General features: G+C 37.9%; 1 protein-coding gene across 29 annotated transcripts in view; it reads right to left on the bottom strand.

Moving 5' to 3' along the window:
• LOC105482229 (aspartate beta-hydroxylase) overlaps positions 1-24,527 on the bottom strand; it is a 221,339-nt gene that overhangs the window by 29,679 nt on the left and 167,133 nt on the right. For 28 of the 29 annotated variants that reach the window (XM_071068186.1, XM_071068191.1, XM_071068188.1 and 25 more), the window contains 2 exons: positions 22,077-22,166; positions 17,149-17,286 (listed from right to left, as the gene is read on the bottom strand). In XM_071068186.1, coding sequence (XP_070924287.1) covers positions 17,149-17,286; positions 22,077-22,166 — 228 coding nt within the window. Of the gene's footprint in view, positions 1-15,965; positions 16,125-17,148; positions 17,287-22,076; positions 22,167-24,527 lie in introns of those variants that run through there. The other variant, XM_071068208.1, reaches the window with a different exon arrangement.

Below are 24,527 nucleotides of genomic sequence, written 5' to 3'. Positions count from 1 at the left end.
GTCTTCATTCTCTATCCTTGTAATACAGTTAATTTCACAAATCTTTCATATCAGTGCAAATTCACATTCAGGTTTTATAATATTATGACAATCAGGTATCACTCACACTTGACTAGAGTTGTAATGATTACACTTCATGTCACATGCAGCATTTTTTTCCTGCCCCCTTTTCATTGGCTTTATTTTGTAATGCACTTCATACTATTTTTTCACTAACTCTGAAAGAGTGCTATAAAATCCCCTGATGCTTTTATTCTACCTTTTGCCAAAAACATTATAAATTGATTACTTTCTTGCTTTTTCTCTTTTTCTGAAGATAACCCTCCCACAGCCATTTGCCTTGCTCTGATCTGGATCAGCTGCTGTCTGAATTTGCTAGACAATCATGGCCATGGAACTCCCCTTGGCTTCTGCCTGGTACTGGGCTTCCTAATTACTGGATTCTAGTTGTTCCTGAGGAAGGACACAGTGCAGGTAAAATTGAATTCTGAAAGTGTCTCAAGCTCTTATACCTGATTGAAGGTTTGAGTATGTATGGTTAGGTATTTAGGTCGTAAATTTATTTAGTTAGTAAATAATGCTGTTTTATACTTTTTTTCTTGTTATCTAGTGTGATACTATTTTACTTTAAAAATATATAGTTGACAGAGATTGAATATATTCAAAGCAAATAAGGCAAAGGGCAAAGTATATCAATGAGTTGATATACATTGCGTAATATCAGATCAACACATTCAGCACCACCCATGCTGTACATTAGAGCCCCAGAACTTGTTCATCTTATAACTGAAAGTTTGTACTCTTTGACCAACATGTCCCCATTTCTCCCACTCCCCACTCCCCACCCCCAGGCAACCACTGCTCTACTCTCTGCTTCTATGAGTTTGACTTTTTTAGATGCCACATATAAGTGATATCATACAGTATTTGTCTTTCTATATCTGGTTTACTTCACTTAGCATAATGTCCTCCAGACTCATTCATGTTGTTGCACGTGGCAGGATATCCTTCTTTTTAAAGGCGGAGTAATATCCCATTGTGTTTATATACTACAGTTTTTCTTCATTCACCTGTTGATAGACATTTAGGTTGTTTCATATCTTGGCTATAGTAAATAATGCTGTAATAAAAACTGGGGTACAGATACCTTTTTGAGTTACTGATTTCATTTCCATTAGATATATAATTAGAAGTAGGACTGCTGAATTGTATAGTAATTCTATTTTTAATTTTTTGAGGAACCTCCACATGGTTTTCCATCATGGCTGCACCAATTTACATTTCCACCAACAGTGTACATGTGTTCCCTTTTCTCTGCATCCTCATCAACACTTGTTACCTCATTTTTTTCATAATAGCCATCCTAACAGGTATGAGGTGATATCTCATTGTCCTTTTGATTTGCATTTCTCTTATGAATAGTGATGTTGAGCACATTTTCATGTACCTGTTGGCCATTTGTAGGTCTTTGAAAAAATGTCTACTTAGGTCCTTTGCCAATTTTTAAATTGGGTTATTCAGTTTTTTGCTATTGAGTTGCATTTTGCTATTTGGTTATTAACCCCTTATCATATATATGGTTTGCAAATACTTTCTCCTGTTCCATAGATTGCTTTTCATTTTGTTGTTTCTTTTGTTGTGCAGAAGCCTTTTAGTTTGCTGTAGTCTCACTTGTTTATTTTTGCTTTTGTTGCCTGTGTTTTTCATGCCATATCCACAAAATTATTGCCAAGATGAATGTCTTTTTATAATTTTGAAAAGATTAGTCCATTACATTATAACTTTTAGTGTTGCTCTTGGGAAACCTGATGCCTTTTAGATTCTCCCCCTTCCTATCCTTCCTTCTCTAGCTTTATAAGAGTCAGGATAGTTAAGTGTTTAGGGGTATAAAATTTGGAGCCAGACTGTATGTTTGGAGATCTGACTCTGCCATTTATTTGCTGTGTGATTTGGGGCAAATTACTTATCTCTGTGCCTTAGTTTATAAAGCTTTTCCCAAGAGTCCCTGAGAGAATTAAATGAGTGAAAAGTGCTTGCACTATATGTATAGTGCAAGCTATGATGATGATGAGGATTTAAGATCTTCTCTTTCTTTCCTGTTTCTTGAAATTTCATGGCAATATGCCTTAATGTAAAGGCAGGGTACTTAGAGGCACCCTTCAACCTGGAAACTCATATTTTTTCTATTCTGAACTATCTTCTAATAATATTATTCATTTCTTCTCTCTCTCTCTCTCTCTCTCTCTCTCTTTTTTTTTTTTTGCCTATTCTCCCTGGAACTCTTTTTATCTGAATGTTAGCTATGTTAAATTGAGCCTCTAATCATCCTATGTTTTCTATCTTCCATCTTTTCCTTTTTGTTTTTCCTTCTGGGAGATTTCCTTAACTTAGCTTCTAATACTGCTTTAAATTCTTATTTCTGCAAATCACACTTTTTAATTTCTGAGAGCCCTTTCTCAGTTGTTCCTTTTTATAGTATTCCATACTTGTTTTACAGATACACATCTTCTCTTATTGCTCTGAGTATATTAGAGGTATTATTTGTTTTCCTTTTGTTCCCTATATTTTCTCGATTTCCCCCAAGCTACATCATTCTTTTTGTTTTGTTCATCTTTAATGTTAAAAATCTCCTTAATGTTTGGTGATCCTTGGCTGTCAGTCCTACAAAATTGAGACAACAACTGGACATCTTGTGAAAGGGCAGGGCCTGTGTCTGACAGGCCTCCATGTTGGGTGCATTGTTAAGCCAGTTTGTTTTTTAATTGGGGACCCTAAAATGTCAGCGTAGATAAGTCTATTCTTTGAGGCCATGCAGTTTCTTGAGTTGCTGTAGTACCACTTGCCTTGAATTTCTTCTTTGGAAGCTTCTCTGTAATTACTATAGTTTCTGCTGTCTTGGATCCGCCAAATCATCTACTTCTGTTTTCCACTATCAAAATTACATGCTGACACTGTTCACCTGCTATTGTCTCCCTTTAAAAAATACCATTTGTACTATTTTATTCTTGTATTGTCATTTAAGTGAAGTTTCAGGTCTGGGGGGGGCGCTATTAAATGCATGTGCTCAGTTTGTTAAATCTTTCTTGACTCTTTTATTTCATTTTATTTTATTTTTGAGACGGATTTTCGCTCTTGTTGCCCAGGCTAGAGTGCAATGGCTCGATCTCGGCTCACCAAAACCTCTGCCTCCTGGGTTCAAGCAATTCTCCTGCCTCAGCCTCCTGAGTAGCTGGGATTACAGGCATGCCCCACCACGCCCAGATAATTTTGTATTTTTAATAGATATAGGGTTTCTCCATGTTGATCAGGCTGGTCTTGAACTCCCAACCTCAGGTGATCCACCCGCCTTGGCCTCCCAAGGTGCTGGGATTACAGGCATGAGCCACCGCACCCAGTCTACTCATATTTTCTATATATCTCTAATAGTTGACTGTTTTTTATTGTTTACCTCCTTTTCTCCTAGACTAGTCAAATCTTGTAATATGTAATCCAATCATTTAGTGATGCTTAGAAAGAAAATTCTATTGGCTGGCAAAACCCTTTACTAGTCTTTCAAATACATTTTTAAGAGATCATCAAACTCAAAGTAATGATATTCCACATGCTAGAGATAAGCAGTAGAAAGTAGAAAAAATATTATCAGCATACTCTACATTTTGAATCAAACTCTGCTAATCCATATATTGAGTTCTTGTTGACCTGATTTCTTTTGCCTCTTGGCCTATACACTTTCCTTGCATCACTTGGTTAGTATATCCTCGATCTCATGACATGCTCAGATGATGATACAAGTGATACTTGAAGCTTGACCTAAACCAGTTTAATTTTGTTCTAATCAATCATAATTGGTCTGAACTTTAAATATTTTATTCTATGTGGGAAAATAGGACCATTCCGAGAAATGTTTTTGCTGAACCAGTTAGTACAGTAAGGGGATTTACGAAGGAAAGTCACTAATGGTAATTTGCAAGGGCAGCCATAACAAAGTACCACCGGGTGGTTTAAACAACAGAAATTTCTGTTCTCACAGTGCTGGAGGCTAGAAGTTCAAGATCAAGTAGAGCAAGTTTAGTTTCTTTCAAGGCCTCTCTCCTGGGCTTACAGCGGGCCAACTTCTCACTGTCCTCATGTGGTGTTTCCTTGGTGGGCATGCATCCTGGGTGTCTCTCTTTGTTTCCAAAGTTCCTCTTCTTATAAGGACACCAATCAAATTGGACTAGAGTTCACTCTAATGACCTCTTTTTAACTTCACTATCTCTTTAAAGGCCCAAACACAGTCTGTTAATACAATCACATCCTGAGGTCGTGGGGAGTAGAATTTCAGAGTAGGAATTGTGGGGAGCAACAGTTCAGCCCATAACACTTATGTAGATTGAAGTTTGAAAATGCTCTAGCTACAAAAGCAAACAGCAAATGGAAGGGGATCAAGAATATATTCACATCAACATGGGAAACGGTAAATTCATGGGAGCAAAGTAAAACAGTTATGAAGAAACACAGGAAGAGCTGTTTTAACATGTGAACAAAACAACAACTCTTAGGGTTCAGTGTAACATAAGCAAGATTAGGTAAGTAACTGTTCATGACTAGCTGTTAAGAAAAAGAGGCATTGAGAAAACAGATATTGGAAATTGAGAAAAGTCCCAGAGTTGTATACATTCCTTGAAAGTTTCTGACTCTAAGTTGAGCAAAGGGATGCTGTGAAGGGCTATTCTTGGCAAACTCTGTGTATTAAATTGGAGTTAGAATGAATTGATAACATTGGTACATCAGTATAATGTATACTAAATTTTATCTAATTGCTTAAGAATATGTTTGTCATTAGTTATTATTTGAGGAATTATGTATCTTATTTTTAAGAGAGAAAATCGGCTTGCTTAAATTTTTGCCAAAATATGCCTATACTCTAAACATGGTAAGACGAGTAGCAGTGTAATCTGTCTTAGAAACAACATTCTAGGATGGGGGGATCCCCCTGGGTGCTGAGATGAGGTTATTAAATCAAACACCATTGAACTGTAATGCTATTGCAGAAAATTCTCTTTGAAATACTTCTAACAACACCTCTAAGGAAATTGGTAGCTTTAAAGGGTCCTAATGCATTTTGATTAGATCGCCTTGTTTTTCAAGTTTGAATATACAGATCAAATAAAACAGGTGACTTTTTTTTTTTTTTTTAAAGACACAATCTCACTCTGTCGCCCAGGCTGCAGTGTAGTGGTATGATCTTGGCTCGCTGCAACCTCTGCCTCCCAGGTTCAAGCGATTTTCCTGCCTCAGCCTCCCGAGTAGCTGGGATTACAGGTGCGTGCCACCATGCGTGGCTAATTTTTTCTATTTTTAATAGAGACAGGGTTTCACCATATTAGCCAGGATGGTCTCAATCTCCTGACCTCATGATCTGCCTGCCTTGGCCTCCCAAAGTGCTGTGATTACAGGCGTGAGCCACCGCACCCAGTCAATAGGTGACATTTCTTATTGTGGAAATAAAAGCCAATTAAGTGAGAAATGCAAAGGCTATTTATTCTAAGCTTGCTACAGCAAGGGGGGCAACCACTATCACTTGTGTTTTGGCAGACACTCTAAAGGCAGGAAGAGGAGTAGGAAAGCTTTATAATAGGAAGAGAAAGCTTCAGGTATGCTCTGAGTGGGGGCTGTTGGCATAAGGAAGCTAGAGGTGGCTAACTAGAAGCAGGACATCCTGTGTGATTGGAGGAGGGTGCATATTTGGCTCTCTCTGGTCTTAAGTTGGAACCATGGACAAAATTCAGGGAAGCTATTAGTTATTAATCAAATCCTGGCTATTTGGGGCTATTCTGATTGTTACAGAATTGATTGCGTAGCTCCCTGGATGGTTACTAGATACAGAAGTCTGGCTTCCTGCAAGTCTGACTTACAGCATGCTGGTTTCCTGGGCTGTTTATCATAGATAAGGGATTGGTTTCCTGGGCAGGTTACTGCAGGTTGTGGGTCAAAATTCTATTTTTACATATAGTCTGGCTCCTGACTGTGAATTCAGTCTCTCATCATCCTTGCTGAAGGAAAAGGATAACATGAGGCCCCTAGCTAGCACTGGGGCAACAGGAGAGTCTTGGAGAACTACTTTTGCTCGTTCTAGTGAGTGAGAGAAAAAGGATTGCTTCTCCTGAGAGGAAGGAGAAAAGATAATCCACGTTGCCAGGACAAACAACCAGCCTGACGGCTTCAAGGACTCAGATGGCAGAGGAGACCCATATTCCTCATACATTAGCTCAGACAGGCAGGGAAGCCAGTCTGCCCTATCAGTCAGAGAAGGTAAAGGGAAGATGGGGAGCTGACTTCATGTCCCACCTACCGGCTGCGAACAGTGCACTGAGGGACCTCCTGAGTGAGTGATGCTAAAGTAGCAGCCCCACAGTCGCTCATCTCAGGCAGCTGAAACTTTCTGTGTACATAAGCAACAAATTACTTGATAAAGAGATAAACAAATTGCTTATAATGTGTATGTGCATATGCCCATTTTTTTCTAAGAGACAGGTCTTGATCTGTTATCCAGGCTGGAGTGCAGTGGTACAATCATAACTCACTCCAGCTTCTAACCTCTGGGCTCAAGCGATCCTCCTGCCTCAGCATCCCAAGTAGTCGGGACTACAGGTGCACACCACCATGTCTGGCTAATTTATTATTATTATTATTATTATTATTATTATTATTATTATTATTTTGTAGCAACAGGGTCTTGCTATGTTGCCCAGGCTGGTTCTAACTTCTTCAAGTGATCCTTCTGCCTCAGCCTCCCAAAGTGCATATGCATATTTAAGACATCTATCTGTGTAGCATATTGAGACAAATCATAACCTACTGAATTAAACATTTTAGAACCCCAAATGGAGTACCAACCTAGAGGTATAGTTTGCAATTATTCTGAAATATCAAATGCTGTGCTGTGAGTTCCCAAAGAGGGTCAGAGAGAAAGCCAATTTGTAGGTCTTTTTTTTTTCTCCCACATTGACAAATAATAAAAACTCACTGATTTTGATTTCAGAAAAAAAAGCGCCTCTGTATGAAATAACTCAAAGAATATGAAACACTGTGTTCCTTTGCTCTGCTGCCATAATTGGCATCATAGGCCACCCTATAGCCTTGGCCGTGTGGACTCTTACTAAGGGCTCGCATACAAACAGCATAGAGGAACATCCATGATGGAAGGCTTCATCTTGTTTTGTGTTTTGAGCCTTACTAAAACCTCATGGGAGAAGAGGAGCTGAGGTAATTATTTTAAATTTAGAGATTAAAAACAAACAAACAAACAGGCTCAGATGGGTAAAAGGACTTGCCCAAAGCGTCAGAGCTGACAGCAAAACAAATCTGTTTCTAATTATGGAGCCCTTTTAAAAAGTTCACCTTTAAATCATGCAATTATCAAACTCCACACTCCAACTGTTGTTTTGTTGATATCTTCAGTGAAACTGTCATCGGAACCCAAACAGTTTAAAGTTTGATTTAGAAAGATAAGACTAAGCTATTACATTAATCTTAAGAAATTGCTTTCAGTACTTCTTGATACTATATTTACTTTTACATGAAAGTAAATTATATAAATTATTAATCCTCTTAATTTACAGCTTAATTCTACTATAAATCTGACATTTTTGCTTCTTTCTCAAACTATTTAATATCAAAAGCAGTCCAGTGAAAACATTCAAATATTAATTACAAAGAAAGAAATGTTGAACCACTAATTTAGTGCCGTGTAAGTCTTATTTTTGTCTAGGTGAAGTCATTCATACACAATGGATTTCTTAATTAATAAAAGCCACAGTCTGAAGGAAAGTGACAGAGTGCTATTCTAATCAGTCATTCCAATGCACTATGTCACATCACTGGCAAAGTATTACTGGGCACTCTTCCAAATGTAATAAAACTACAATATGAATAAAGGGAAACTTATCAGTGATGCTGTTTTAGATCACAAAACTTATTTGTGATGCTGTTTGGATATTTTTATATCCAAGCAGCTGTTCTGAAAAACTGGGAAAAGAATGCAGGAGCTTTCCTTTTTCTCAGTGATGAATGCAGAATTAGGTAGCAGGAGAAACAAATACAAAAGATACATTATCGGCCAGGTGTGGTGGCTCATGCCTGTAATTCCAGCACTTTAGGAGGCCAAGGTAGATGGATCATCTGAGGTCAGAAGTTTGAGACCAGCTTGGCCAACATGGTGAAACCCCGTCTCTACTAAAATACAAAAATTAGCCAGGCGTGGTGGCAGGTGACTGTAATCCCAGCCACTTGCGAGGTCGAGGCATGAGAATCGCTTGAACCTGGAGGGCGGAGGTTGCTTTGAACAGAGATCACGCCACTGCACCCCAGACTGGGCGATAGAGTGAGACTCCATCTCAAAATATATATATTTAAAATTACAGTTTTTGTTATCAGTGGTAGTTGTCTGTACGGGTCTGCAGCAACCTCAATTCTTGTCTCCTCAGAAGAAAGAATTCGACTGAGGGGCATAAAGCAGGAGAGACTGAGGCAAGTTTTAAAGCAGGAGTGAAAGTTTGTTAAAAAGCTTTAGAGCAGCAAGGAAAGGAAGGAAGGAAAGTACACCTGGATGAGGGCCAAGCAGGCTGAGAGACCAAATGCCCTGCTTGACCCCTCGGCTTGGGGTTATACTTCCAGGATCTTGCGTTACTTCTCCCCACTCCTGGGAGCTTACTGTGAAGCTGCTGATCAGTTTCAGATGATTTCTATCTATTAGGAGACTGCCTTTCCCTGGTGCCAGCTGTGACCAATTATTACTTTAGAGAAAAGTTGACAACCGCCTGACCATCATGTGACAGTCACCTAACACTTCTGGGGGGGTATGTGTGTGTGTGTCTGTGTGTGTGTGTGTGTGTGTGTGTGTGTGTCCGTCCCTCTCTTGCGCTGCTCATGCCTGACGAGCTACCTACTGTAACAGTTTTCAGTTGCTATTGGTTGTTTACTTTCAATGTTACTATAGTGTTTTCTATGAATGTGTGTTGACTTCTAAATTAGTGTGGATCAAATAGTTAATCCTGAAAAGGAAAGAGCAAAACTCTTAAGCTTTAATGGCTTTTCTCTAACGATAGGCGATCTTTTCTATTTTTACCCTAGCAAAGACTTTAATCCATTTTTGTTTCAATTTCTATGTTAAATAAGCCCAAGGCACTTGGCGCTTTGATAGTTGTGATTTGGGCAACAACCTACTCAATTTTAAAGAAAAGCTGAAAAGAGAAAGCTACTGGAATATTTTTCGCTAATTTTTTCCTTGAGTTGAAGAGCCTCTCCACACTCCTAGTGCTAGAGCTGCCAAATTATATTTACACAATAAGGAGTGATATTGTTTGGATGTGTGTCCCCATCCAAATCTCATAATCTCATGTTCAGTTGTAATCCTCAAAGTTAGAGGTGGGGCCTGGTGGGAGAAAATTGGACCATGTGGGCGATTTCTCATGAACGGTTCAGCACCATCATTCTTGGTACCATCCTCGTGATAGTGAATGAGTTCTTGTGAGATCTGTTCGTTTACATGTGTGTAACCCCTCACCTGCCCCAGCTCTCTTGCTCCTGCTCCTGCCATGTAAGCATCCTGTGATTGAAAGCTTCCTGTGGCCTCCCCAGAAGCAGATGCCACCATGCCTCCTATATAGCCTGCAGAACTGTGAGCCAATTAAACCTTTTTTCTTTATAAACTACCCAGTCTCAGGTATTTCTTTACAGAAATGCAAGAACGGAGTAATACAAAGGAGAACCATGACAATTCAACCAAAGGGGAAAACACACATCATGCAATTTACTGAACACTGTCCCCTGCCTTCACGAAAACTGCACTCTACCTCTCACTGTAATATACAGTAAGAAGTAAGTTGAATGAAAATGTGCTATCAGGCCAGGCGCAGTGGCTCATGCCTATAATCCCAGCACTTTGGGAGGTGGAGGTGGGTGCATCGCTTGAGCTCAGGAGTTCTAAACCAGCCTGGGCATCATGGTGAAACTCCATCTTTATAATTTTAAAAATGAGAACTGAAAAAAAAAATTAAGAAAGGGAAATGTGAGGCTGGGCGCAGTGCCTCACACCTGTAATCCCAGCACTTTGGGAGGCCGAGGCGGGCGGATTATGAGGTCAGGAGATCGAGACCATCCTGGTTAACAAGGTGAAACTCTGTCTCTACTGAAAATACAAAAAAAATTAGCCAGGGGTGGTGGTGGGCGCCTGTAGTCCCAGCTACTCGGGAGGCTGAGGCAGAAGAATGGCGTGAACCTGCGAGGCAGAGCTTGCAGTGAGCCGAGATCATACCAGTGCACTCCAGCCTGGGTAACAGAGCAAGACTCTGTCTAAAAAAAAAAAAAGAAAAGAAAAAAGGGAAATGCCCTATTCATGATAGTTAAGTCACTCAAGGGCCAGAATCTGGGTAATTATACTAAAAGTATTTTGGCCAGACGTTGCAGCTACCAGATCTAGAGGGTTTCCACTTTAAGATGTCAATACTTGGGTGATGTTCCATGACCCATAATATTCAATTTTGTAATTTGAAAATTACAATAGAAGAATATCTTGATGTTCCAGGGTCTGTCAATTAAATGGTCAATGAACTCTGGGTTTCTGCACACAGCCAGCTCTCTGAATGTCATAGTCATTATTGTCAAGTGGTCATCTTGACATTACTTTTTTTAAAGTCATAAATTAACTTTCCTGCAAATAAAGATAGTTCTCAAAGTACAGTCACACGGCATGGAGTTGTAACCATGAGATGCCACACACACTGAGATTCCATGCACTGAGAACCCTATGATTCACACTCTGATCTTACTTTTCTTCTTAAAGCAGAGTTTAAGACAGGCAGGGCTGAAAGAAAAGCCCAAGGAAACAAGAATTTTAATAAAATGTTTGATATCAAAAAGGAGAAGGAGACAGGATATATAAGCAGAAGTCAGTAACTTTGAGGGCAGTAGTGGGGTACTGGCAAGCAAACAGATTTTGAGGACAAGGAGAGCTTTTAGCTGAGGATTCCTAATTTCATCCCTTTGTGATCAGTGAACATGCTTTTTGTATGATTTCAGTGCTTTTAAATTTGTTGGGGCTTGTTTTATGGCCTAGCATATAGTCTGTCCTGGTTAATGTTTCATGTGCACCTGAATTGGATCACTTTTTGAAAATCTATTTTGTTAATCTGTACTTTTTGATTGGAGTATTTAATCTCCTTACATTTAATGTAATTTCTGATAAAGTCTGCCATCTTATTATTCATTTTTAATGTCGTTTCCTTTTTGTTATTGTTGTTGTTCCTCTGTTCCTCCATTACCGTCTTCCTTTACAACAGATAGATATTACTAGTGTGCCATTTAATTACCTTGTTGTTAATTTTACCCTATTTTTCTGAGTTATTTTCTTAGTGGTTGCCTTGGGCACTAGAATTAACACCTTTAATTAAAACAATCTATTTAAGTTTAATGCTAACATAATTTCAAGGGCATATATAAATTTTGCTCCAACGTAAATCTTTTCCCCTTCCTCCTTTGCACTATTATACAAATTACATCTTTCTATAAGTCTATAAACATACATATTACATTTATTGCTTTATGTATTGGTTGTGAAATAAGATAGAAGAAAAAACTAATAAAAATATGTATATTATCTCTTTTATGTTTACTTATGTAGTTATCTTTAGTGATGCTCTTTTTTTTTTTCTTCATGTGGATTTGTATTACCATCTGGTATCTTTTTATGTCAATCTGAAGAATTGCCTTTAATATTTATTGTAGAGCAAAAGATACTGTCTAGCATTAAATTCTCCCATTTTTCATATATCTGGAAATGTCTTAATTTTGCTAGATGTAGAATTCTTGGTTGGCAGTCTTTTCCTTTCAGTTTTTGAATGTCATTCATTGCCTTCTCTCCTCTATGGTTTCTGATGACAAGTCGGCTGTTCATCTTAAAAGGAAAGTTCCTTTTATGCAATAAGTCCTCTTTCTCTGTGTGCTTTCAAGAATCTCATTTTATATGATTGTAAATTTGAGATTAGAATTTTAAAAAATAAAATAAAAGTGAAAATAAATTTTTAAAAGTATCTCATTTTGTCTTTGGATTTTGACAATTTGATTGTGATGTGTCTAGGTGTGTTTCTGAGTTTATCTTCCTTATAATTCATTGGGCTTCTCAGATGTGTAGATTGATGCTTTTTTATCTAATCTGGGAGATTTCTGGCCATTATTTTTTCAAATAGTCCTTCTGCCACCTCTCTTTCTTCTCCTTCAGAGGATTCAATTATGCATATGCTGGTACACTTGATGGTGCTCCATAGGTTATTTTCTTTATTCTCTTTTTCTTCTGTTCCTCAGCATGGATAATCTTAAAGAACCTATTTCCAAATTTGTTGATTATTTCTTTTATCAGCTTAAATCTGGTGTTGAGCCCCTCCAGTGAGTTTTTTAACTTAAGATATTGTACTTTATGACTCCAGATTATCTGTTTGGTTCTTTTTTTATAATTTCTGTCTCTTCATTGGAATTCTCTATTTGGTGAGATGTCATTCTAATAATTTCTTTTAAGTCTTTAGACATAGTTCTCTTTAGTTATTAAAATATACTGGCAATAGCTGATTTGAAGCCTTTGTTTAGTAAGTTCAGCATCAGGGCCCCTCATGGGCAGTGTCTATTGACTGCATGCTTTTCTGTGCATTTATATACTTTCCTATTACTTTGTGTGTCATATAATTTTTGTTAAAACTGGACAGTTTTTAGATAACCTAATGTGGCAATCCTGGAAATCAGTTTGGTCCCTATCATAAAATTTGTTGTTGTTCTTTTTTGTTATCATTGTTGCTATTTGTTTGTTTACTGACTTTCTGGATTAATTTTGTAAAATCTCTATTGCCTGTAGCCTTACCTGTAGTTGCTGTGGGCACTTGTAATGTTAAAAAAAAACACACGAACAAACAAACAAACAAACAAACAAACAAAAAAACCCTGCCAATAACTGTTTTGACTAATAGCCTTGGGATAGAGCTTTTCTTACAAATGAGGACAAATAACAACAATGTCCTGAGAATGCAGCTTTCCAGGTAGCAAGGGAGAGGTTTAAAATAGTGACAATGCTCTGGGTATGGAAATTTGTGAGGTACTAAAAACGTGATGTGGCCCCACTAGTACCTGGAAAGCTGTGGTTTTCACTGCTCCAGTGTTGTGAGATTGCCAGTTTTCAAGCCTACTCTGGAACTGGGGAAGAATGGTTGGGAGTAGTTAAAGTTACTATCCCACAAACTCTGCTATTCTTATTGGGGTTCAGCAGGTTTTCCTTCAAGAAATATTCCTCTAATTGTTGTATGTCTTTGCTAATGTACAGAGTTCTAAAGAAGTGGATTTTAACAATTTTTCTCAGTGATTTTGTGGAGTGGTAGATTTATGAAGCCATTCCCTCTGCCATTCTGATGTTATGCCTCATTACACAATGTTTTATAAGCAATTAAATGCTTGAGGTTTCATCAGGAACTGAGAACATTCTAAATATCCTTCCCTCTTAAGCAGTAACAATTTCAAGAAAACAAATACCTTTTTACCTTGCTCCTAAAATAACAGTTAGAGATAATTTTCTTTCTCTCTAGGCCTTCCTCTCCTGGTGCAGTGCAGTAAGGGAGAATTTTCCTCACATTCAGGACAAAACAAGGATACCAATTGTTGCAACTTCTTATATATATGTAAGAAATACTTAGTAGTAAGATTTTTATATCCCTGGGGCTTCTAACATGTCTATAAAAAAACTAGAGAAAAGGAAGTTTATAGAAGGTCATACAATGAACCTAATTTTTGAGAACCCATCATGTATGAGAGACATGGTCCCTGTCATCTTAGAAGATACAATCTCAGAGAACTAAGAGACTTTAGAATATAGTGTGTTATTTAAAAAGAAAGTATAAAGTGCTTTTGGTTTTATGCAAAGGACTGGTATTCCTAGAAGAAGTGACAATTTCTCTAACATCTGAAGGATAAAAAGGAATTGGCTGTGAAGGACATAGGAGAGAAGGAAAACAGAAAGACGTAAAGAAGGAGTCCTCCAGGAAAGAGGGTTACCATATGGGAAGGTCTGTTGGAAGAATTTTGGCTGGAATGAGGATGGTAAAGAGCAGTGGTAAGAGATAAAGGCAGACTAAAGCTGAATCACTGATTGCTGTGGTCTGAATGTTTGTGTCCCCCAAATTCATATGTTGAAATCTAACAACTAATGTGATAGTGTTAGGAAGTGGGGCCTTTGGGAGGTGATTTAGGTGAGTAAGATTATTGTCCTTATAAAAAAAAAAGCTTCAGAGAGCTGCCTTCTCTTTTCTATCACGTGAAGACACAGCAAGAAAGCACCATCTACAAACCAGGAAGCAGGCCTTCACCAGACACTGAATCTGCTAACACCTTGATCTTGGACTTCCTCAAAGTAAATTTCTATTGTTTATAAGCCACCAAGTTTATGGCATTTTGTTACAGCAGTCTAAATGGACTAAGACACTGACCAAAACTGGAAAGCTGGAAAAGGATATTAACCAAGGGGTTACGTGGCGAGTTAATGTTCACACCGAATGTTAATGTTTTAATAGAGCTGAACATAGGATAGAAAGAATGAGAAGTACATTTGGGGAACACAGCTTTGGTAGAATTTTCACAGCAGTTAAGCCCCAGTGGAGAAGGTTTCTTAGAAAATGAAAGGCAAGAAAAAGAGAAAAGAGAGCAAAGAACAATGTTTCGGTCCATGTCAGCCCATAGTAGACTGACTTCACACCATCAATCATGCTTCTTTCTTCTTAACAAAACCCTGACTTTGAGCATCCACCTTCTTCCAGATAAACCATTTATTTGATTTAGAGGAAACTAACACTTTACTAGCTCTAGGGGTTGATCTGTTGGTTTGAGAATAATCTCATAGCCCCCTGCCAGTAATTCAGCAAGAGTGGAAATCTGACTTAAATTGGCTCAGTGAGACTGAAAGGAAAGATTACTGTTCGTTAGATGATAGAGAGGTACACCCTTTCTCCTCCTGGAAGCCAGCTCCTTCAGCCTGTTGCCAGCTACCTGGTGTTTCAGACTCACTTGTAACTGTGAGTGCCCATGAGACATGGTTCCTACCAATAGAAGAGGGCCTGCCAGGAGGTTTCCAGAAGGCCAGTTAGGGCTGGGGTGGTAGCTCAGCCACGTCACTCTTTCCCCCTCTCTTCCAGTGGCTGCTGGCAGCCATCCTGCAATCAGCCAGCACAAATACAAAGCTGACCAAGGAGGAAGTGCAGAGTGAAGAACATCTTCCCTTGATTATACTGCCCTGGAGTCTGTCCCACTGCTAGGCTTCCAGCTGTTGTCAATCAATAACACTTCTTGCTGTTTAACCCAGGTTTGAATTGCATTTCCATGTCTTGAACTTGAAAGGATCCCAAAAGGTACAGTAGAGAAATGAACACACAAAGAGACCATGAAAAAAAGACAGTAAAGCAGAATCAGAAGAGTTCAATGGGTTCCAATCTGAGGGAGGGTGAAATTTAACAAAAACAAAACAAAACAAAACAAAACAAAACCTCGACAGTGCTAAATGTAGCCAACCTATCAAGGAAGGTATTGTTCCTGTGGTATTTCTAATCTGGATATGGAACTTTAAAAAATCAACCTGTATTAATTGTCACCATACCATGGTTCCCTGAGCTATAAAATATTCAAAGGCTAACCAATGATAGCCTACTTTACAATTGGATTATGAGGATTATAAAGTATGCTTTTATAATGACATACAGAATAAACACAGTCAAGTAAGACATAATCTAAGTACATGAAAACCTCTTTTCCCCAAGTAGACCAAATTAATCAATGAAATCTTGTAAGTCTTAGAGATACAGTTTATTTTAGATGTTACTTAAAGAAAAAAAGTATGAAAAATTTAAACATATACCTAAAGGAAGAAAGAACAGTATGGCAAACCTCCATATATTCATCACCCAGATTCTAACATTATCAATATTTTGTCACTCTTGCTCTTCATCCCTGCTTCTTGCACGTGTAAAATCGATTGTTTGAACATCAGAATATATTTTCTTGAATAAACCATGTACAAATAGCAATTAGAGTCCGAGGTCAAAACCCTGAGGCCATCTAACCTGTAAGATACATGAAGTTTTTACATTCTGAGTAAAAAACAACATGATTGAAACTATGAGTTAATTAACCATGAGTCCCATTTTATGACTGTGTCTAAGAGGAAGGGGCTTACCAAAGCAAAAGTAAACTTCTGACCAGCCCCTACCAAAGACACCAAGTAGAGAGTGTTGAAGTTTAGGTTTAACCTACTAATATAAAACCTTCCAGTTATTTTTATAGCTATTTAGAATCACTTAGTTTCTCCAAATGCCACAACATTTTCTGCCACAGCATTTTCTAAAAATATTTATAACTGCGTTTTCTCTCCATAGCCACAGGGCCAGTGGGTCTCAAAGTGTGGTCCAAGGAAATCTGAGAGTTCCCTAGACCCTTTGAGGGGGTCTGCAAGATCAAAACTACTTTCTTAATAATACAAAGATATTATGTGCTCTTTTCATTCTTTTCTGGGCACACAGTAGAGTTTTCCAGAAGCTACATGAGGTAGGACATCACAGCTCTAATAGGTACATGTGCGAAGTACATGTGAGGATTCTCCTGTTGTCTATTAATCCAGACTCTAAAAAGATTTGTAAAAATACAAAACAATTCCAATCTTCTCACTACATTTTCTGTTTTGAAAATATAATTATTTTTTAAAAAGTTATTTATACCGACATGTTATGAGGTTATTATTTTTAAATAATTCATAAATATATATACAATTTTCTTTCACTTTTCATGTCTAATGATTCTATTGGTAGATGTAAACCACATTCCTTGGGGTAGTCAATAATTTTTAAGAGTTTAAGAGGGTCCTAAGGCCAAAAAACTTGAGAACTGCTAAGTTCCGCACGAATTCTCTTCATCATCTAAATGAAACTTTCGCTTAATGAGATGACAATTCTTTTTTCATTATATTTTGCAAGTGTCACTAGAAATAAAATCCATCTCTTCCCTGGCATTTCTTTTTATGATAAACATTTTCTGATTTTGAGTAGGAAATAGACAAAGATCTGGTGAGGATGATGTCTAAGTTACACTCACCTTTACTAACTCTGTGTAGCCCGTTTCTTTTGGGGTCCACCAAGGCTGTGCTTTCAGTCCATTCACATTGTAGAGTGAGCGTTGCCAGACAGATGCAAAGTGTCCTCTCTTGTGCCCAAGCTCATACCACTTATATGCCTGAAGGAACAGAAAGAGTGTGCTCCAAACTGTTCCTTCAACAATTTTAAAATTGAAGACATTAAAAATGAGGTATTACTATGACACATTTAAATAAAGAGCTTGCTGCTAGGTACCCAAGTCTGTTGAAATCTGGTGAAAATATTGCTTTTTCATTGGGTTTCTGATTATGACCTATTTGTATAATAAACATGTACATCTTCTTTTCCCCCTTAGGCTGCAGTCTCTCTGGATAATGGATTCATGCCCTACACATTTTGGTCTCCCTCAGAGTGTCCAGCAGGGAGTCTAGCACTTATTTGTTGAATGCATAAATAAGATACCAATGGGTCTTTTCTATTTTATGTTTCCTTTAGAAAAAGATTATGGTTTTAATAATTTTCAAAGATATTTGCATTTACTGAATCAGAATGCTAAAATAAAGAGCAGCTCCTTTTCACATATTCTTTCCACGTCCACATTTAAGAAGGTCACCCCAAGGCATCAGAGTGCAAACCCTCCATTAAACTAAGTAGACAGAAGGGAAAAATTATTCTGAGTGGGCAATAAATATAGTGATAGCCCATTTTAGATTTTTAAAGAGGAAATTTTTGTTCATAATATATATTTTTTTCTGCCATAAGGGATAACATATGTGGCCTTAGGCTAGCTGCAACATGATACTACTTGCCTCCAAGACTAGCCTTTTCAGGGACAGCTGGCTACGGAGTATGACACTCTTTATGGCTCCTTCAAATGATGCCCTCACCATATGCTCTCCAAGGAGCCCTGCCCAGTTCCTGCACCAAGCACGCTCCATTGTCTTTGGAATGGAAGGCTTTCTAATGGTGCACTTAATATTATCCCCTCCACTATTGCAAACTTGATCCAATGATTACTTTTACAGAGATAATTCAAATGCATTTTTGATAAATAAAAATAAGTATTTCATAGTAATTTGAACATCTTCTTTGTAAATCACCAGATACACTTTAAATGTAAAAAATGTTAAATTTTCAAATTTTCCCTCATTAGGAGAATGAAGGGGGATAGCAATACCACCTCATATTTTCAGTAACACTTTACATTGACTACTTTCTTTGAATGTGCTATCTCATTCGATTTTTTCCAATAACCCCAAATATCTCCATTTTACAAATGTTGAAACTGAGGTTTACAAAGGCTAAATCTTTTGAATTAGCATCTGGGGCTCTTGGCAACTTATTCTACTCTCCTCCTATTTATATCATTTAGCAAACACTATGAAAAATGATTTTCTTATTTAGTTGTCTTTTTTATTAATATCTGAAATTAAGAATGCATATACAAATCATTCTTAAATATTTTCCTTACAATACATGTAAGTTGTAGCCAGAATTCCTTTAAAAACCAGAAAGTTAAAATGACTAACTGTTATGTAATTTTTAAAAAAAATAGCATGTATCTTTGAAATTAATTTGACTATTGTGGTTATTTTTGTCTGATTTAAATTTAGGATTTTATTTCCTATGCTTTTCAGGGCAAAAGTGAACAATAATATTAAGGACAACAGATTAGTTTTTCAAAAATCTGACAGTCCATTTTTGAGTCATTACAATTCATTTTAAGGATTAAGTGTATTGCTAGAATAGTGAGAAAAAAAGTTACTGTAGAAAAATAAAAACAGCAAACATTATAGCTGTAGTTCAAGAGTTGGAAGTCTTGTCCTTTAGCACTCAACATGCTAGATGTCTGGGCAAGTTACTTGATTTACAATAGCATGTTTAAACTATCTATAATGTCTTTTCTGACACTCAAAGTAAGTAATCCTGCATCAAGTAGGACTCTTTAATTTTTCACTCTCCTGTCATTTGAATTTTAGGAGAAACAAAATTGTGAAAGTGATATACCAGAAATCTTTAAAAATCACCTTTAATCATATGTGACACAGGGGACCCAATGAATTCAGCTAGATTGCTTTTGAAAAAAACATCTAAACCACTTTACAATAAAAACTGTGATAAAATCAAAGATCGAGTTAGAATCCTTTGAAAATTTCTCTACTATTTCCTGTCTAATCAGCAATTTTACATATGTAATTAGGAATATTAAAATAGACAGTGGGAGGCCCTGGGACACAGGGTCAGTAAGAGCCCCTGGGTCACATTTAAGAAGTTAAATGTGTTTTACATCAATGTTGTCTCTACTTTCTTCCAATCATTGCTATGTATGGTTTTTATGCACATGTGTGCACGCGCACACACACACACACACACACACACACACGAGAGACAGAGAGAGACAGAGAAAGTATGTCAGATGACTGGAACCCAGAAAAGCCCAGGCCACATCTGTGGAATGGGCTGTCTTAAGTGTTCTCAGCCGGGGTATGTTCTGCCTGGAGCCCCCTGTTCAACGGGGCCTAACAGACACACTTTCGGTGAGAAGAGCTGGCTGCAACTTGCCTAAGGATTGTAAATGCCATCCCGTGCACACAGAACTTTATGTTACTTTGCATAGCAGGCTTTCCGAGCTTAAGGTGGCTTGAAAGAAACTGAGACCAAAGCAAGAAACAACATCCAGGTTCTTATAGCTATCACTGAGGAGGCAGGTGACAAAGACTGGAGTTGGCACTGACTGAGCAAGAGGGAGGGTGAGGGGGATGCCAAAAACGTGAGAAAGCCGGATCTCCACAGCTGGCCCTGACTAGACTGGAGTGAGGAGGAGAGGGAGGAGCTCAAGCTCACTCAAATCTTGATCCTGGGAAGATGGGAATGTCACTGAATGAAAGAAGGAACCTAGGAGGAAAAAACGATTTAGAGAAAGACAAGTAAGTTGTCTGTGTGCCATCATGTGGGACACTGAGCAGGCAGTAGACGTGAGAATGGGGACTTGGAGAAAGAGACTAAATCTAGCTAGAATGTGGATTTGGAAGTTATGGGAATACCGAGAACTGCTATCTGAATTGCTGCAAGACTCTCATGGTTTGTCCCCCCTCTTCCTGACCATACTAAATGGACCAGTTAGAAACATTTTCCTCAAAACCCATTTTCTGGTCAGTCTCTGCAGCACAGAGGCTGTGGCTTTGCTTTTTGCGGATCCATCCTCTTTCAGAGTTGGAGCAGTGCTCTAGGCATAAAAAGTGAAAGGTGTTTACTTCTTGATATGCAAACTCAGAGCATGACAGCCAAGCCAGACTCAACACCTAATATTGGGAATATACTAACATGGAGTTTCTACAGGTTTGTTTCTGTTCTCCTGTAAGAACAAATCCTTCTGAACTTTTTAAGTTCAAGAACTGTGCTGTTCTTTGCATATTCATGATAATTAAGCTGGTAGAATAGTCCCATATGTTCAAATCCCAAGCCCTTAACAAGTGTGTAGTAGTGAACTCTTTGCCCTTGAAGTAAGGGCTGTTTTCATCTAAGATGTGAGATAAATCATAGGCTTCTTTTATCTGTCTTTGCCCTGGACTCTGAAATGTTCAAAGATAAATTAATTAGTGACAATTACATTTACAGTAGTCAGACATGAACATTTATCCAGTGTTAGATATTGTAGCAAAATCTTTCTTGTCCCTCTCATTCAAAGGAGTTCTGAGCCATTACGTTTAAAAGAAAAATGGGATGCAAAAATGATTACTAATCAGCAATTTCTTCTCCCTTCTTTCTCTTTAATTCTAATATCTCATTCTATTTCAGTTGACTGGTAGGTTAGAGGGGGAAAGGTACAGATAAATAGAAATGTATAAATTAAAAAGTGTCAATTGTCTGAACTTCTAGTACCCCCAAATTGGTTCATGTTCCTAGCAGACAATTAGCTTATCACAAACCCCTTCACTTCTCTGAACCCTCAGTTCCCCAGATGATTCCATGTTCTTATTAATTTTAGAAACCTGAAGCTGTATTATCCTTAGATGTCACTTTATTACATACATGGAATGCAATGGTTACAAAGATTCAGTGTCTCACTTTACCCTTTTATCCACTGACTCTAAGGAGAGCCCAGCTCTCACTCCTGCAATGGAGCAAGACAGGAAAGGAGGGCTTTGCTATCCAGTAGGGCTGCATAAATCGTAAATCATGGTAGACTGTGACAGAGTTTTGAAATTTACAGTGCATGACATCATGATTAATGAGACAATGTTATGTTTATAGAGGTAGACACTGTACACAGAAAAAGAGAACCATTACAAAGAACACATGGAACTTGTTTAGCTACTACAGTTTTTGTGTCAATCCCTATCATTACTATCACCACAATGTTCGTCTTATACTTGGTATTAAATATTTCAGAGGATAAGTTACACAACTAACCATTAGGATCTGTGTGCTTAGGAATCAGCTGATAAAGACCTCATTCTAAAAAGAACTTATTTTAAAAATTCCAAAATAAAATGAAAATGAATCTAGGCAAACTGTTAAAATATTTCTAAAAATTTAAATTATTTCAGTGACATCTCTTCATTTCAAAATTTAAAAAATACTTTTCCAAGGCAATTTCTATCTCTCTGTACACACACAGACACACACACACAGATACATGCAGACAAAAACATACACAGACATGTACCAACTTAGAGATTGCTTTTGTGATTACTCAGCTGATTTCTTGAAAGAAACTATAAAAGCCAAATCCTAAAAATTCTTTAAAGGGTTAAGCTGGAGTTGTTGGGTTGTTCCAAAGACAGTTTAAGTAACTAAATAGTTTACATCACTGCTTTCAAAAGTTCACACTCAAAATATTTTTTGAATTCTAACTTTTCCTAGAAATAACTATTCTCCCAACTCCATCCTCTGTTAGAGAGAATCAGAAACTCACACACCCATTACCTCTTTGTTCCCAACCCTCTGCATGGCATCCCCCAGATGGAAATAAAATCTCCCATCATCAGTGCCAGGATCTCCGGATTCTATTCCTTCCTGTAGAAAGAACAGTGTTAGCATGGGTAAAATAATTAAATACCAGATTCCATTAATTGACTTACGTAGCTTTTCTTATGGCACATCATAAGAAAATCTAAAAACCAGAAAAATACATCTCTGTATTAAAATTTGGGAATGAGGTTACTGGTCAACATTTTCAATGCCTCATAAAGCTACATTTAACCATGCATTCATCATTAATTCACAGTGGAATGGCCCACAAAATTAGTATGATACTTTGTGTACCTTCTGTGTGGGAGCAATCATGTTTCAGTATTTCAAAGAATTTCTCTGGCTGGATAGCTCTTACATTTATTTTGCTCTCCAAATCTGACCATATGTCATCTAGAGGCATTTTATTCCTAAACCAAAATGTTTAACTGCTCATGTTTGAAGTGATGGCAGTCCAACTCCAAGTATTATTTATTTCCATTTAAAACAAATGTGTCCTTACCTTTTTTTTTTAAATTTATTTATTATTATTATACTTTAAGTTGTAGGGTACATGTGCATAACGTGAAGGTTTGTTACATATGTATACTTGTGCCATGTTGGTGTGCTGCACCCATCAACTCGTCATTTACATCAGGTATAACTCCCAATGCAATCCCTCCCCCCTCCCCCCTCCCCCCTCCCCCCTCCCCATGATAGGCCCCGGTGTGTGATGTTCCCCTTCCTGAGTCCAAGTGATCTCATTGTTCAGTTTCCACCTATGAGTGAGAACATGCGGTGTTTGGTTTTCTGTTCTTGTGATAGTTTGCTAAGAATGATGGTTTCCAGCTGCATCCATGTCCCTACAAAGGACACAAACTCATCCTTTTTGATGGCTGCATAGTATTCCATGGTGTATATGTGCCACATTTTCTTAATCCAATCTGTCACTGATGGACATTTGGGTTGATTCCAAGTCTTTGCTATTGTGAATAGTGCTGCAATAAACATACGTGTGGAGAACTAAAGCCAATTTGAATCTTTAAAAAAGTAGTTTTTTATTAAACAAATCCCTATTCTAAAACATTTATCTAATTCTCTGATTTCTCACACAAGGACTGAAATTGAGATTGATGAACTCCATTCCCCTCCCTACAAAGAGAAAAGATATTAAAGCAATAGAATGAGTTTAGAAAAGCAGGACAAAAGTTAAGAATATCTAAATGTCAAGGACTTCTTTATAAAAATCTGCATCCTTGAGGCCTCTTTGCAAGAAGCTTATTATCTTTCACTAGGAAGAAATTGCATTTACATAATGTTGGAAATGAGCAAGCTGCATGACAGAATGGGAAAAGCATCACTCAGGACAGGAAGGGAGCTACAGCAAGGGCTTCTAATTGACCAACACTCAAGTGTCCTTGCTTGATAACTGACCAGCCCAGCTCTTGCTTTCCCCATCTCTGAAGCAGGCAGAGTAGCAGTAAGCCATCCTATGTCAAAGGAAATGTAATGAGACACTTTAAATCACAGAAACCCACATGCCCACAGGGCCCTGGCAGGAAATGTGAAATGCTGACAGGGGTCCAGGGACAGCCCCTTCCCAAGGGGGGAACACTGCTTGTCTGTGTGCAGGGAAGTGGGCCAGATATGACGTTTCAAGAGAAACTAGAAGTCTGCATAATTATATAAACATGCTCAGATTCTCAAATAAGGCAAGCAATTAAAATGGTTTTTAATAGAACTATGCCAGCCAAATAAAACATGCAAGCTATTTGCAATCAGTGGGTTACTATTTGGGATCTCTGATTTAAGTCATGTGAAAGAAAGAGATCATAAAAGGAATATATCGCTACTTAAAAAAAAGCCTACATCTATCTAATCGGTTATGTCCAATATGGTAGCTGCTAGCCACACATTACTGCTAAAATAAAAGAAAATGAAAAATTTACTTCCTCAATCCCAGTGGCCACAGTTCAGGTGCTTGATGGCCACACGTGGCCAGTGGCCATCATAGTGGAGAACACAGATAAAAAACATTTCCATCACAGTAGAAAATTTTTTTCCTTTTAGAGACAGGGTCTCACTCTGTCACCCATGCTGGAAGACTGTAACACATTCACAGCTCAACGCAGCCTCGACCTCCTGGGCCTGAGTATCTGGAACCACAGGCATGTGCCACCACATCCAGCTAATTTTTAGAATTTTCTGTAGAGATGGAATCTCACTATGTTGCCTAGGCTGGTCTTAAACTCTTGTCCTCAAGTGATTCTCCCACCTTGGCCTCCAAAAATGTTGGGTTTACAGGTGGGAGCCACTGCAACTGGCCCACAGCAGAAAATTTTGGGCAGCCCTGGGATAGACCACCTGTGATTCTGCTGAATTGATGAGGATTTAATTAGATATGAGAAAAAAAGCATATTTTAATTT

The sequence above is a fragment of the Macaca nemestrina genome, chromosome 8 (genome assembly GCF_043159975.1).
Source record: "Macaca nemestrina isolate mMacNem1 chromosome 8, mMacNem.hap1, whole genome shotgun sequence".
Classification (NCBI taxonomy): domain Eukaryota; kingdom Metazoa; phylum Chordata; class Mammalia; order Primates; family Cercopithecidae; genus Macaca; species Macaca nemestrina.
The sequence above is the reverse complement of the archived record's forward strand: the minus strand, read 5'-3'. Positions and strand labels throughout refer to the sequence as shown.